General features: G+C 40.3%; 1 protein-coding gene across 1 annotated transcript in view; it reads left to right on the top strand.

The window, feature by feature from the left end:
• The window catches only part of LOC133489445 (ERC protein 2-like), a 138,971-nt gene that overhangs the window by 21,183 nt on the left and 101,269 nt on the right, over positions 1–16,519 (top strand). Inside the window, 2 exon segments of the mRNA XM_061798565.1 lie at positions 4,789–4,956; positions 14,875–15,012. Of these exon segments, the coding sequence (XP_061654549.1) occupies positions 4,789–4,956; positions 14,875–15,012 (306 nt within the window).

Raw genomic sequence — 16,519 nt, 5'->3', positions numbered from 1 at the left:
CAGAAACAACACATGGTGTCTTTTCTTTCAAAGTTTGTCTCACTTCAGGGTCACACCGTTTTACTTTACCACTTAACCGCAAATTGTAATCCGTGCACACAAATAAACTTGCAAACATAAAAAGAAGCCAATGATACAGCCCCGCAGATGTTCTCTCACTGTGGAGTAGAGTTTTTCACTCTCTTTCTTCTGCGCCGTAAAACCAAATAAGCAAAAACTGTTTTTCTTCTCGCTCCAATTCAGCACACTGGGTTTGACATGAAACAGTTACTTGAAGGAATTGCTGACTTTTAACTCTTGTCGGGTGTTTGGGGGGTGTTGACATGAATATGCAAGTGAACATGAACCCACGGGGGTTATGCCACGCACTTGCGGTTTTAAGGACTGATCCCGCCCAGCCTCTTCCGCTCCGTTGATCTCTACGCCAAATGACTGTATTATACACAATTCACTCAAGGCGCACAGAAAATTTCAATGTGTGTTCAACATGGACGTAGCTAGCATAGCTATTCATGTTAGCTCACTAGAGCCCACTCAATTCTTGAGTCCACATTACGAGACGACACAAACATTGACATTTTACTAACCTCTATAAGCAAAGCAAACTACATCAACACAACATTGTCTTGTTTTTTTTCTTCCTTCTTTCGTGATGAAAGAAGTAGCAAGCCGTTTTTGTTTTTGAGGCCGGCCACTTGATTAGGGACAGAGAGCAGGACGGCACCCGGCCAGGTTGGACTCACAAGCTCCAAAATCGAATAGGCAACGTGTCGCAATATATTTCGTTTGCACAATGTTCACACAATCGTAAAAGCTCTCCTTGTCGCTCTTCATATTGCTCGGCCAATGCTTCGCTCAGTGGTGCCGAGTGCTGTGTGGCTGCCGTTCACACGGGCAAAGACTAGAGAAGCCTCACACAAAGGCACATTTATTTCAAAAAACAAAACAAAAAACAGACATAAGCACACATTAATGATGGACAGCAGTGCTTTTTATTTGCTGAAACTTGAGCCGTTTCATCTTACTTTGGGAGCATGCCGTTGCGTTGACTGGCAGATAGCGTTTACAAAAATCGAACCCTGACGCCATGGTGATTTGTGGCCCCCCGAAGTACTTGTGGTGACACAAATATTTTTTCAAAAGTCCCGCCCGTCCGTGGCATAAACCCTATTCTGTATGGTTCAGTGGTTCTTAAGTTCTTACACTAATACTCCGTGAACCCCAATGTGAAAAACAAACATTGACACAAGCTGGATGTGGAGTATTTCATCAGTCATACACAGCTTTGGTATACATTTGCATCTTATGCTTGGTGAGATGAAACTAAATTAAGGGTAGGACGAATCATGAGAAGACAAAATGAGGAGCTGACAATTCATTTTCTGCAAACTTGATGACAAGGATGAATATTCATAGAAAGAACACTATCAGTTAAGGAGTGGGAGCTCTTTCTTTGTATGCTTGCGTCCCATGTGTCTGTCAATGCTGTAAGTGGTCATGATGATGGAGGGAGAGTGCGCACAGTGACAGCTTGGTACTACTTTCTTCCTCTGTGCCATAAATCCGTCGATTTTTACAATAGACCATGACTGAATTTCATGTCTCGACGTAAAACAATTTATTTTCGAATTATGACTTTTGTGTGTGTGTGACGGGGTTACAATCTGTTTTTTTTTTCCCTTGTCCATTTTATATTCCAATGCAGAGGTCGTCAACTTTTTTGAAAGTGAGAGGTACTTCTTAGGTACTGAGAAATGTGAAAGGCAAACAGTTTGATCCACACTTCTGAAATAACAAATTTGCTAAAATTATTCTTAATCATATGTATTAATTAGTATTCCTTTATGTGAAGACACTGATCACTGATCATGTTACATTTTCCCATCACTGGTGAGCTATTTTAAAATCAGGCCTGCGGGCTACTGATGGGGTCTTTGGGGGCCCGTGGGCACCATGTTGGTGACCCCTGGTCTTAACACAAGCCCATCGGAATTACACAAAAAAAAACATTTATAAAGTTTTCCAAAAGCAAAGAGAAAAATGTCTTGGTCGTGTGGTTTAATAAAATTCACAAAATTATTTATGGATCATCGCAAATCAACCAAAGAATTCGAGATTAAAGTTGCGGAATGACCCAGCCGTAACCCAGATCTGAATGAATTCTAAGAACTATATAATATTGAGCGTTTCAGTAGGGTAGAAAATATATTGCCCATTAATCTCCAGAAGATTGAATGCTGCAATGCAATCTAAAGGTTAAAAAAAGTATTATGCAACCAAAGTTTTTTTATTTTTTTATTTTATTTTTTTTACTTTTATTTCCTCCCGTAAATGATTCCAGTTTGTTTGAACAGGCCTCTTTTCACATTTAAAATGGAAAAAGTAACAACGTGTTTTATCTTGGGATGACTTTTTTTTCTATCATAAAACCTGAAATTTTACAGGGGGTGTTGCCATTTCATATCCACTGTCGATATTGTGTCGTATCATTTTACACTCATTTGAAGGTCACAGACGATTAAAATGTTACATCAGGATATTTGCGGTGTATTAGGAAAATTTTTCAGACCACTGCCTTGACTAGATTCCCACAATGAATATGTATCCTCGTGGGAATGCGGCAGTTGCTACGTAAGCTGCCTAAGTGTCCACTGGACTCGGTCCTTCCGTCGTTTCTGGTTCTGCCGTCTTGACTGTGGTCGACTCATATGGTCCCTGGGATGTTTATTGCGGTCCGGAGCCCACTTTGGGCCTGATACCTTTACAGATTTTGCTGCCAGAAAAACTTTTATGATGAAATGTGAGGTAGGAAAAAGGGAGGTGTGGACAAACAGAGAAGATGTTTTCTTTGAGCCTCTGCTTTCACTTTGCTAACCAGTTTCCAGAATACACTTTTCGCTATCTTTGAAAGAAAGAGGAAGTCGGCTCAAGTGGATGTCAATTTAACCTTTCATATATGTGCTTTTTTTTGTGTGTGCATGTGGCAAGCATACATACTGTAGATGTTTTCTCAAGTAATACCAAAGATTCCAATCAGTACGCATTGTGCAACCACAGAATCCTGACGAAAACTGAATGAATTTTAATGGTCAGATATATTTGCTGTTCATCAGTTCATTTAACATTTATCAGCCAGTACTGTTTCGGTTTGTAAATTATAATAATACTGTGCAGTTCATCTTTGTAACCATTTAGCTGTTAGCAGACAAAGACTACTACTGTATATTATTTGCAGAAACCAGGCCCAGTGAGGGTGTAGCTAAGAAGTCTTTCATTGTTGTTCATTCTATAGTGGAGTGATACATCGGTGATTTCACATTTATTTTTTGCTAATCTCGCCTTCTGTTTTAACTCACTGGGATCTTTTGAGCTCTCTTTCCTCATCTCAGTTTCCCTTTTTTCCAGTTTTCTGTCTGGCAGCGGTCAGTGCTTTTAGAGGGTATTAGCAGGGTGTCCTTATTGTACTATCCCAGCTTAGTGGGCCAGTGCAGGTGAGAGTGGGGATTTCCTGTTCAGCCTCTCTAGAACATTCTTGCTAAATTGCTCCTTTCCAGGTGGAATTGGAGGCTAGCGGGGCTCTTTGCACTCATGTTGCAGAACCCGGAGTTCAGCGCGCATTGATGTGAATGCGCTAATGTTAGCAAAGGCGCAGGGATTAGCGGTGTCACCTGGTTTGCGAGAGTGGTTGTGTGTGCGCACGAGTGCAGCAGCAGCAGCAGGGCAGAACTTGGCTCAGTTGTCTGGCTCTGCTTGTCTGCGCAATAAGACGTGCCGCACCATCTTACACCGGCGGGTCCTGCCCTGCTACTAATGCTACTTTCTTGAGAGGCAACCACTGTGTGGCTAAGGCCTGTGTACTGACCTCTTTTTTCTACCAACCCCTCCCCCCCAAAAAGAAATGATAAATAAATGACAATAGGGTTTTGAAGATATAATAAATGCAAAATGGACCAAGTTATTTTTTTAAATATGGATAAACAGTTTTTCCTAAAAAAAAAACAAAAAAAAAAAACAAAAAAAACAAAAGCATGTACACATTACTTACTAATTAGTCTGCAGGCATTTGTTTTCAGTTTTTCCTCATCTGTATGTGGAACTTTTTTAAAAACTCCAAAAAAAAAAAAAGCTTCTTAAATACTTAAAGATGTGTTTACATCAATCTTGAGCAATCCAAGAAATTATGCTCGAGACCGTGCGTAATAATGACGGAGTTAAAAAAATAAAATAATAATAATTTGGATTAAGCACAATAAACAAACATGGAGTTTCATCTCTTGAAATGGTCCAAGAGATGCTGGTAATATAATTTGGTGATGAGTCACAGCAGAGAGATGCTTATCATATTCATGACAGCCAGAGAAGTTTTTATGTGTGTGTGGGTTCCTCACAGCAGGCGGTAAAGAAGAACATTGATATATGTCCTAAAGGGACGTTAGTGAGTTGTCTGCGTGTGCGTGTGTGTGTGTTAAGTGTGTAGACAGTAAGAGCTTTGGCAGCTCTGCTCATGATCATACTTTGCACACTCACGCACGATTTTACTTCGCTGGCACAAAGCTGAACGTGTACTACTTTCAAAAGTCAACAAGTAAATCTAAGTGAAACATGTCAGTTTCACCACTTACTCCATGTGGGCCACCTGGGCTCAAAAAATATTGCACAAGCTCCCATTTTATATTGAGCTCAAGTTTTCTCGATCCTCAACGTTCTGCTTATGTCTTACAATGCCATAGGGTACTACATGTAAACTGTGTGACCTTATTTCCTTTTTTTTTTTGGTGACAATTTTAGGTAGATGCTCTAAGGGTGCGTTTGGAAGAAAAAGAGCAGTTCCTGACAAAGAAGAACAAGCAACTTCAAGACCTAACTGATGAAAAAAGCACTCTAACGGGAGAAATCAGAGACATGAAGGATATGTTAGATGTCAAGGAGAGGAAGGTCAATGTCCTGCAGAAGAAGGTAGGTGCATCCACTTACCGTAGCGACCAAAGAATAACGCAAGTGTTCCATCCTGTGTTGAGTTAACGTGTCAACTAGTTCCACACTTGTATTACAGTATGTTGAACACAAAAATTGTGACTTAGTATCTTTTCTTACCATCCTGTGTGTCACCACGTGTCTCCAAAACAAAGTCAATGCAAAAGGTGTGGTCTAAGGCGGAAGTACTTTAAAGAGGTCGGAAACACAAAAATGTTTGGGCAACAATATGTTATATGTGCCCCCACTAGGCTAAACACGGTAAACGATTTATACGGTATATACGATTGATACTGTGTTTGTGGAATAAGAATTAAACAGATAAATGAATACATTTTCATCGATCCCAGGGGGCAGCAATGTTGGGCAATATCGCCCTCTGCTGTCGACTGAAATTAACGTAACAAGTGCCCTCACGCTTGCATTGCAAAGGTCACATGACCAAACCCGGAAATCACGATAGCGGGCTCCCCGTGTAGTCTGCAATAACTAGCAGAACTGCGGGTTGTCTACATAATGGTTTTACATTCTCGCAAGTTTGGGTTCAGACAATCATGACGAAATTTAACAATCTTTTTTTTTTTTTTTTTTTGCTTCAATTCTATGGACATTGTGCTGCTCCTTCTGGTGTGCACACTTTGGTGATATCGATGATAATCGTTAATCTGTCTATGGCTTTTCCCATTAGGCGAGTGGGTTTTAATTACAGTATGTGGTTCTTTTTAAAACAAATAATCTTATTTTTAGTTTGACAGTAAGCTTCAACTGGGAGTGGCAATAAACAATGTTGAAGCCCCTTTTTTTTTTTTTTTTTTTTTTTGAAGAGTTGTTTACTATCTGCCAAACTGCTGCTTGTTCTGAAATGAGTTGACTTCAGTGCCACCATACATTGCTCCGATCTCAAGTTTTTGCTTGCAAGTCAAATCAGCCAAAGGAAGGCTTGTATCTCGCAAAACTAATAAATTGTGTCAGTTGTATCTCAAGCCACCACTGTATTAGATTAGTGTTATATACCAAGCATTTTCTAGAAAAACGATTAAGAAGTTAGCTATTCAGTTTGTTTGCAGCAACTCCACTTTTCATAATGGTAAAGAAACTCTTTATAAATAATACTCACTTGTTGACCATCCAGCATATACGTGCATGTACACACAAGCATGCATAGCTCACCAGCCTTAATGACATTGAATGGTTACACATTTAGATGAGGCCTGTGAGCACCTCTGGTTAACATGTTGTCATTCCCTCTATAGGCCAAATTCGCACACGCCCATGGAGGTCCCCTGTCAACTCTTTGTTTTCCTCATGTCCTCAGTTTAGATCTCCCTCTTTCGCCTTTCAATTTTTAATTGAAAATTGCCTTTAAAGGTCACGTTATTCTATCTGTACTCTGTGTGGTTGCACATTTGACTGCATGAATATGTAATACGTCCAAGCGTTTCTCTGTAAGACACTTAACACATTCACTGCCAATGACGGCTTTAGAAGTCGAATATCCATGTTAACTGGGAAGGCTGGCAGTGAATGAGTTAAGCGTGACCCTCTGTGCTGTGTGCAACCTTTACTGTGCAAAACAGCATTTAATATGAAATGTTATGTTACGTCTACGTTTTTTACAATTTCCCATTTGGGATCATTAAATTCAACTTGTTTGTTATGTTCCCCACCTGAAATGGTAAAGCTAGGTAGCGATTTAAAAGGACAACATACAAATCCCTGTTCCCTCTTGCTCCAGTCATATCTGGGAATGTTTGATGTGAAGATAGATCAAGAAAAGATAATTTCAGTGTACAGTAGTTCTATTTTAATTGCTGTTTCGGTCAACCCTCCTTCCCTTTTCATGAATTTATGGATGTTATTTTTTAAAAATGTTATTTATTTATTTATATATATTTTTTTTTTACGATTCACTCTGCTATTTGGGGTGCTCTGCTATGTGCTCTCTGTTGCCTCTCTCATTTTTGTGTCTGCAACAGACAATTACAGTGTGTAAAATGTTTGATATGAAAGCAGAACTGAAAGAAAATGTCAGCCAGCAATAGTAATTTGTTGAGTTTGCCTGTAATTATTTGTGATCTTTAAGTTGCAGCATTTTGATTTGTATGGCGTGAGTCAAGGATTTTTTTTTCACATTAAGCTGATCTAGACTGTAGTCTTTAATTTTCAAAGACCCAGTGTTCCCCAGTGAGGAAGTATTTATTGACAGGCAGTGAGCTGGCATGTCCTTTGGGTGGTCGAGGTCGGGGATACTCAAATACAAAACGTCCTTTTCATTCAAAACAACAAAAAAATACAAAAGTAAAATAAAATGAAATTTCGATTTTGACGAACTAAATTAAGAAAAACTGAGAGATTTGCTTAATTTGAGCTGTCTTGTCCCCTTTTTATCCACTTCAGTAATGAATTCTGTCATTATTTCTGTGTCTGACAATGTCTTTTTGTGCTTACCCAAAATCCACACCAGTCCAAGTGAGCATCCAGCTGCCTTTCGTTGTTGTGTCAAGAATTGCCAAGAATTTGATCTCTTGAAATGAATTCTTCATACAGCTTAATATGATGATTTCAGTGTATTTTGAATCGGCAATTTTTCGCTGTCCACTTTGAGCAGCGAACTCGGAACGGGCCATTCTAGCACAATCTCGGCTCCTCCAGCCGGCCGCTGTGTCGTGGCAGCGCATACACAATGAATGGATGGCTTGATGGCTTGCTGCGCTGTGCTAAGTGTGCAGTGTGAAAAAGCCTTCACAGTACGGGAGCCACAAAAAAAAAAAAAAAGTTTTTTCTGAGAGCAACAGCTCTTGGTGGGTAGCAGTCATCATCGACCTTGTGAGTCGGGAACCCGAGTAAGGACGGAAAGGCAGTCAAAACCAACAGAATTAAGGATGATACAAAAGATAAAGACATCTGAATAAGTCGCAGCAGAAAACAGTCTGTAGACCATTTATGTGGGTGTATACGGTTAGTTAAAGACAAATGAAAGCAACTCAAAATATATGATATCAATAAGGGATCTTCTGTTAGTGTTTTTTGTCTTAAAAGTTTGGCAGTCTGGCGTTTGCTTTGTACTTAACCAATCCTGCTGCTGTTTCTCTCCCCCTTATTTCTGTACTGTAGCGGCATATAGTGTACCTCACTTCATCTGTTTAAACTTAACTTCTGAAGCGCTTTGACGTGGAACTTTAGAGTGGTAAAAAGCTCTACTTTAACCCCTCATTTGTGCTGTACTTGTTCTTTAATAGAGCAAGGGATACTTGACTTGCTCGTATGTATTTCTTGTCTCAGGAGACTATTGTCAATGTTTCCTAAGGGCCTCTCCATGGCCAGCCATTATGACTTATAGCGTGGCACCATGATGTCACTGCTGTAGCTTGAGCCTCAGGTTGATTCTAACAATTCGAGCCTGAATTTAACGAAGAATAATGAGCAAGTGCCCTTTAAAGTGAACAAATGAATGTGAATTTGCGAGGTTTCTACTTTCTAATTTTTTTGGTTTCCAGTATCACAGCGCGAAACAGTGAGAACTCTGTTGGAACCCCTTCGTCTATGCCACCGTGACCAATGCATAATGATGCATTTATTTATTTCTTTTTTTGGGGGGGGCAGGGGGGGCGGGGTGTTTCTTTCCCTCGCCGCTCCTCTCGTTTGCTGGCGGGTGTTGTCGGAGGCACAGAGGCAGAGATGGTTGTGGTGCGGTTTTGGCATGCATGTGTTATTCATGTTCAAACATTGTGGTCGTCTCAATCCATATTCATGCTTTTAAAAAGCCAAGCTTTGTGTGTGGAAGGATAGTATCCACTATCAGGTTCCCTCCCTATGGTAACCGCAGACGGGCAGCTTCAGTTACTTCTGCCTTGGCTGCAATTGACTATATATATATATATATATATATATATATATATGTATATATGTCTATATATATATATATGTATATATGTCTATATATATATATATATATATGTCTATATATATATATATATATATATATATATATATATATATATGTCTATATATATATATATATATATATATATATATATATATATATGTCTATATATATATATATATATATATATATATATATATATATATATATATATATATATATATATATATATATATATATATATATATATATAGAGTCTTCAATGTATTTAAAATTTACATCAATTATTTGTGGATTTTTGCTATTTGAGGTCCGGCCTTTGAATAGTGGGGTCCACTCTGTGTGTATGTGTGTGTGTGTGTGTGTGTCTCTCTGTCTCTCTCTCTCTCTCTCTCTCTCTCTCTCTCTCTCTCTCTCTCCCTCTCTCTCAAGGATCCCTGTGGGTTCAGGTCTCCCTGGACTATGTCACTAGCTCCTCGTCTTCCAGACTCTTTCGGCACTAGCTCTGGTCCGGGGGTCATCGCTTCCTCTGGGCCTAGTGCAGATAGTGTAACAGACAAAAAGAAACGTTCTTGGCTTCAATGTTTCCTTTCTTTCCTCACTCTGCTCTTTGCTGTAGTTAAGAAAAATGCTGTGTCCCTCGACCAATTCTCATAATGTATGAGCTACAGTTGAAAACAGTCAGTTTTCATGTCCCTCATTGAATAAATGGAAGCACAAAATCTGACTGATTTGTGGTATGTACTGTACCCATACTTTCATGAAACAACTCACTTAGACCCTTTCCTCCCCCCTCGTATTGCATGTTTTACACACCGAGTTGAAACAACAGCGACACTGTTGAATGCATATGGATGGCGAGAGAGGGTGCTGCATTTTGATTAAATGCGAAATATTATTCCACCACCGGCACAGTGTTTATTATGTGTTAAATACATGCACACACGCATGCACACACTTAAATGTCAAAGCACCTCTTGCTGTGATTTAAGGCTTTGTTTGAGTGGAAATGAGAATTTCTAACTGTATTTCATTTCATCAATTCATCATTATTTCAGGAAAACAAATGGGTATTGAAGATGAAGTGTGATTGGGAAATGATAAATGAGCCAAATGCTTTTTTAATATTGAGCCTGAGTGACTTTTTGGACTGCAAATGGATAAAACTCTTTATACAATAATGGTTTTGAAAACCAAAGCTTTTAAAACTGGTCTCAAAATAGACCAACTGACTTTCCCCCCCTGAAAAAAAAACTCAGCCCAAATATGTGCAGAATAGAGTAAAATGAAATATGTTTTTAATTGTTGTGTAAAAGTACCCCAAGTCGTTTTAAAAGAGAAGGCGTATGTTTTGCATTTTGCTTCCGGATTATCTTCCTGAAGGAACTTGCAGAACCTATTGAGCTGAATTTGTGCAGTTCTCAAGCTTTGATGTTTTCAAAGAATGTCTCAACTGCGGTATCGGTGAACTTTTTGCAAAGGACGCGGGCCCGGGAGTTATCCAGAGAGCTAGATACATCGTGGATGGCCCTGGAGGTATTCCAGCTAAGTGACTGAGTGTGTGTATCAGCTGTACTTCTCAGATCATCTGAGATTACTCTGAACTATACACATCCATTCCTGCTGCTGTGAAGTCCACCAATGTCTTTCATCCTAATGGATTCCATCTGACCAATCAGAACACGGGCACATGGCTGCAGATAAGCCGAGAAGTCGGAACTGGAGAAGTTCCGGTAAAGAGCTTGCGATAGACCCCCCCATCCTTCAGCTCTTGTATCCCTCTGCTACTCCTATCAGCAATCAGACGGGTTAATGTCGAGAGCCTGAGGCTGACTGATTGGAGCCGTGCAGGCTGCACATCAGTCAGCACGAAGCTAACGTTGGGCCGCGTGTCAGCGATCCGAGTCCATCTTCTGCCTGACCACAACACCTGCACTTCAGTCCCCCAAATCACATGCATTTGAAGACACCGATAAAATCTTACGCCTGCCTGTATCCTGATAATGGCAAACCACATCTCAAGCTCACCTGCTTTGTCCCAACAGACCACAAGTTTTGCAATTCGATACTTTATCAGACGCAGACCTTTTCTTTGACTTGCTTTGTTATTGTAACGTATTAGGGAAGATGACGTTTGCTCCGTCTCACACCAGATCTGGTAAATCACTAAGTTGAGAAGTTGCATCTGCTGTAGTACTCGGTGGGTAACTTTTTTTTTTCTCTCTCTCTCTTGCTTTCCATCCTCTCCAAACAAAAAAAAAGAGAGAAAAAGAAAAAAAAAATCCTAATGGAACTGGGAGCAGGAGAATCAAGCAACAGGGTAATTACACAGCAATTACCATAGCATTCTGCAGCTGAAGGGGGGCTCGAGATATGGTCTTGAGCCTAAAGAGCAGAGACGTGACTCAACTTAGCCAAAACACACAGACACACACGGTCAGGTAGAGCTTGGCGCACACAAGTACAATCTGTCTTTATTCCAAAGCTTAAGCTTTACCTCCCTGCTCGTTGTGCTCAGTTGAAGAAACTCCCTCTATGTCGAGCTCTTACTCTCTCTCTCTCTCTGTGTGTGTGTGCGCTCCACATATGTGTCTTAGTTTCTAATCAATATGTATGGATGCAGCACTGTGTCCAGAGAGGAGGAGGAGGACATACTCTATAGCATGTTGTGGTGCCGTGTGCAATTCCTCATCCTTTTGACTGACGAGAGGCCAAACTTTTATGACGACGTGACAAAAGTCGTACAATCCTGACTGCATGAAGTTGCTTATACAGTATGTTAACATCTTCGTGACATGACACAATGTCACGTAGTTTAGGCTAGCCGTGATTCTTTTGTTCCTGAAGCTCAAGGAGAAGTTTCAATTAAGCTTATCTGCGACCCGAGTGAGGACAAGCGCGTTTGAAAATGGATGGCGAGATGGCTGATCTCTGTTTCTCATTGTGGAATTGTGCGTTGACCTTCCTTCTCCTCCCTGTTTGAACCTGGAAAGTTGTCAGCAGGTAGAACCGTCCACAAGGGGGCGTCAGTTGACATAATATCACAGCTTCCATCAGCTCTTTGCCTCCTGTTGAATATTCCAGGCACAGACTGAGATGCGATGGAGAGAGAGCGGTTAGATGAAGGCCATACTGAAAAGGTGCAAATGTGTTCTTCTGAGCTCCATGACTGAAAAGTCACGTCTGAAAGCTCTCAAGCAGGAGCACATCTGTGATGGTTGATTCATGCGAGAATCAAGAAGCTGCCGTAGTTGGAGATGGGTCCAGTATGCAGGTGTACACTTTGGAGCGTATTGTTTTACAACACATTTAGAATGAATATATTGACATTGACAAATTTGCGTGTGTAAGGTGTTTGTTTTGCTTTAATCACGGCATATACAGTATAAGGGCTACTTTCTAATCTGGCAGTGTGATTGACTGTGACCTGGATTTCTTCACAATCTGTTGCTACATTATGTTTAAACTACAGTTTGTGTGTCTTTGTGTACATCAATGTCTGGCTTTCTACAACAACTCCTGTCCTACTTTATATTCGTAAATGACTACAAGTGGCGAAAACTGAAAAATAGGTTGGCTTTTACAGAGACAAATAGGTTCTTGTTCGGCACTTTATTGGTCCAAGAGACTTGCGGAAAAACTGCACAAACAATTGTAATGTTATGGTGGTCACGATCCATCCGGGCCTCCTCGGTGTTCTGCAGAAATGATTCTTCCGGAGGCCACTGAGTTCTTGTTCTTTCTTTGGATGGGAGACAGATGGGTCAACTGAGTTTGTGGTTCTCCTCTGGAAGATGTTGCTTTTAGGTCACAGTGTTTTTGCCAGAAACACATTTTCAACAGCTTTTCACTCATCACATCAAGCTGAGCTCTAATAACAGTGTTACCAACAAACTGGAACCACAATGCAATGGCAAGCCAAACTGTGATCGGATGTGCATATTATTATTTTGTTAACCTTGATGTTGTATTAACGGTTTATATTATTTGGTCGTGAAGTAAGCCTGCTTTGCTTATTTGCCTCCCCATTATCTGATTATATCATTTTCTAGTTGATCCCGCCACCTTTTCAGAGTCTATCAGCCTTATTGTATCGCCATACTATACTATATATGTCTGAGTTTTGCGCTATTTCGCCCTCTTGGCTGAAACGCCAACCTGCTGGTGCCATGTCAGTGTCACAGAATGGTACTGTTGTTCCAACAATCCATTTTTCAAGGATATCGTAGTCTGGTTGCATCACCTTGTAGATAAAGTTATCAGTAATGCCATAAATATTTGCAGGTGGAGCTTTGTGAAAATATGGCATTGACGCATACAGTAAGTCGTAGTGCATCATCAGGCCTGCAGAGTCATGGCAGCAGCACACTGTTGGAGGTCTGCTCTAGCAGGAGGTGTATACAGTTCAAGGGCGGATGCCATGCATGACAACGTGATGATAAAAGCCAACGCATGTGCGCATTTAGGAAAATGCACCGAGAGCTACACTGCTGTTCTCATCAGCAACACCCAAGCTCCTAAAGGAAGGCTCTACTTTCCAGAACGGCACACAGTCAACTACATCTTAGCCATACCCAAAAAAAGCTTGTCTCCTCAAAAATTCTGAGCTTCTGACATTTTGGACAAAATGTCACATTCTCTTTTTGACTGATGTGACTCCAATGACAAATTCTATCGGTCCGAGACCTAAGTTGGGTTTTACAAGACGGTTCCACGGGAGGCTGAATGTCAAGGTCAATATTTTACTGACTGGTGGTTATTTTATGTGAAGAAGCCAAAGCAAACATCAGCCTCATGAAGAGTGTAATGATTTATCTAAGAGCAGGGCCAATGTGTTGAATTTGACCTGAAATAGGGCTCTGTAGTGTCCATAGGGAGTGGGAGCAATGTGTATGACAGTTTTTCAGGTGTACAGTATTTCGTAAAAGTTTGTATTTAAATGCTTCCATTGTATTCAAAAGACTTTCTGGAATACTCTTTTTTTTTTTTTTTTTTTTTTTTTTTTTCTATACAGTATACCCAAAAGGTAGCATCTATGTTGTGACCTCTTCAAGACGCATAACATTTTGTGTTACAATGCCGGACTATTTTTACATGCATCGAATTAAAGAAACAGAGCAGAACAAATGAAATCACTGAAAGCGTCAGCTGCTGGAATTCTGTCAGAGCTCGTGTTAAACGTTCTCATCATTGCCTGAAGGGTTTACTGTCCCTATCGCTTAAGTACTGATTAATCAACGTACCAATGACTGCCATGAACAATCAAGATTTAGTGAAGGGAAGAAGCCTATTTTTGCCATTGACTCCTGCTACTTTCCTTTTGCCAAACCCAAGATGGCTCCATTAAAGCTGGCTGCTTGGCCTCCAGACAGCGGAGAACTCCAAAGCCTGCAGTCTAATTGGATTCATTTGTACAATAGCTGTGGAGATTTCAACATTCTCTATCTGTGTACCCATGACTGGAATGTGGCTTCCCATTTGTTTTTTTGTTTTTGTTTCCCCTCCTTCTGGTCACAAGTGCGTTTCTTGCTTTTATTCAATTCTCATTTTACTAGTATAATACAAATGATTTTGCTAAACTCACGGTCCATTCTGAAACAAACAAAGAAAAAAAAACGCTGTTTGGGTTAAATCTGGTATTAATGAGTGCCTGCCTGAAAGGTGCTTTGTGTGTCTGAAGACAAAATTCGACATTCAGCTTGGATTGACTTTTTGTCGTCCCAGTGAATAAATAAGATTTAGCTCAGTCTGCCAGGTCTGGAGTGCTTTTTTTTCTTTCTTTTCCTTTCTTTTCAGCACTTTGTTGCTTTCAATTCTCAACTTGTATTACAAACCTTTTGATGGTTAAACTCATATTCCTATCTGGGTCCATTTGCATTTGAAATAAAAGTAGCTGGAGACGTTACTTTTCTCATTTTAGTGATGTTTTCAGTGAGATCAAATATTGTGTTACATTGTTCTCTCTAAGGTCTATTAAAATCATCCTCACTGCCACACATTTCACCTCCTTTTGCCAGATCGACAACCTGTTGGAGCAGTTAAAGGACAAGGACAAACAGCTGACTGGGTTGAAGGATCGGGTGCAAGGTCTTCAAACCGATTCCAGCAACACAGACACAGCCCTTGCCACGCTGGAGGAGGCCCTCTCGGAGAAGGTATAAGCAAACGCTGCAAATATTCATTAAAAATACACAAAGCTGACCATTGAATGCTATAGAGATTACAGTATGTGTGTGCACATTGTCTTATCTGAATAAAGCAGCAATATATTGGCAGTGATGCTCAAACTGCCTTGTCAGATACTGTAGACTCACAAAATGAAACCATTAGACAACTATTTGGGTTTCAATGGTGTGGAAACTTTTACTCATCCATGTACACAGATTTTTAAGGAATCTGGTAGGACTTTATTAGCTTACTTCTTTCGCTGTGTCTCACTGTTATAATTTATGGACACATACCTCCTATTTTATAGACTTTGGACCACATGAGAAGATGTGAGAAAACTGTGAAAGTGGAAGCAGGAGGGAGTTGAAGAGAGCATTGAATCAGGATTAAGCCCTATGCAGAATTTTGGTGGGAATATGTTCGTCTAGCCTTCAATCTTGATGATCTTTCAAATACATAGCATACGAGTGCAATAAACCACATATCGTGGGTGTCGAGGAGAATCCTTACATGTCCCAAATCACATTTTTTTTTTTATTTTTTTTAGGAAAAAAAAACAAAACAAAAAAAAACATCTTGCTGGCGTTATCAAACACTGGGTCGTTCAAGTTTGAATTATACTTTATAATGCTATCATATGCCATTGCACGCCAACATCAACACACCACCGCAAAGTCATGTTCAAGTGCGAGTTTGATGTGCTAAAAAAATTGTATGAATTTATTACGCTAGCATGGACACGTCGCCGCCGCGGGCCATGCGTTTACACCAGCCCCCAGCCGGACAAAAAAAACCTTTCATACTTCTTAAAAGGAAACGATTGTGTATACATCATCTTCCCAAACTCCTTTTCAAAGGTCTTAAAGCCATAAGTGACAATGAATAAAAGAATGAGCTGGCGAAGCAGTGTAATAGGCGGAAATGAGTCTGCACGCAAACTTACCTTTGGGGCTGACTAGTTCCTGTTGTGTTACAGCTATCCATTTTTACCAAAACAAGCTGACTCAAATGTATCTAACCTAACTATTTTCACACTTTACTGTCTTAAAAACATCTTGCAGACTTTTAATCTTGTGGTGACAAAATTCCGCGTGGCTCCCGCGGAGTGAGAAAGAAGCGGAGTTTTATGACACTTCTCAGAAAGTTGAAGTGTCCAAGAGAGTTCATTTGTCCTCAAGCTATTTCCAATGCTTCAAATTCGTTAATAGTGTGCACAAATGACAGATAACGTGGAGACGGAGCAATATTAACGATTTGTGAAACAAATATTAAGCCGACCATATTTGGAAATACGAGGCTTGCGTCCGACAGCAGCTATTTTCTTTCTGTGTTAGCCCATCTGTTTCCCCCCAAACCCGCTTCTGACGCAGCCTCCTTACAGTGGAATTCAGCTGAAGAGCATTAGCAAGCCTTTTCTACTTTGCGGTCAGCAACGGCTGTGAAATGTGAGCATGTGTATCGCTAATCACAAACCTGCGAGCCACACTCCTGTGG

Source organism: Phyllopteryx taeniolatus, chromosome 1 (assembly GCF_024500385.1).
Source record: "Phyllopteryx taeniolatus isolate TA_2022b chromosome 1, UOR_Ptae_1.2, whole genome shotgun sequence".
In the NCBI taxonomy this organism is placed as follows: Eukaryota; Metazoa; Chordata; class Actinopteri; order Syngnathiformes; family Syngnathidae; genus Phyllopteryx; species Phyllopteryx taeniolatus.
Note: the sequence above shows the minus strand (reverse complement) of the source record. Positions and strands in the feature narration are given on the sequence as shown.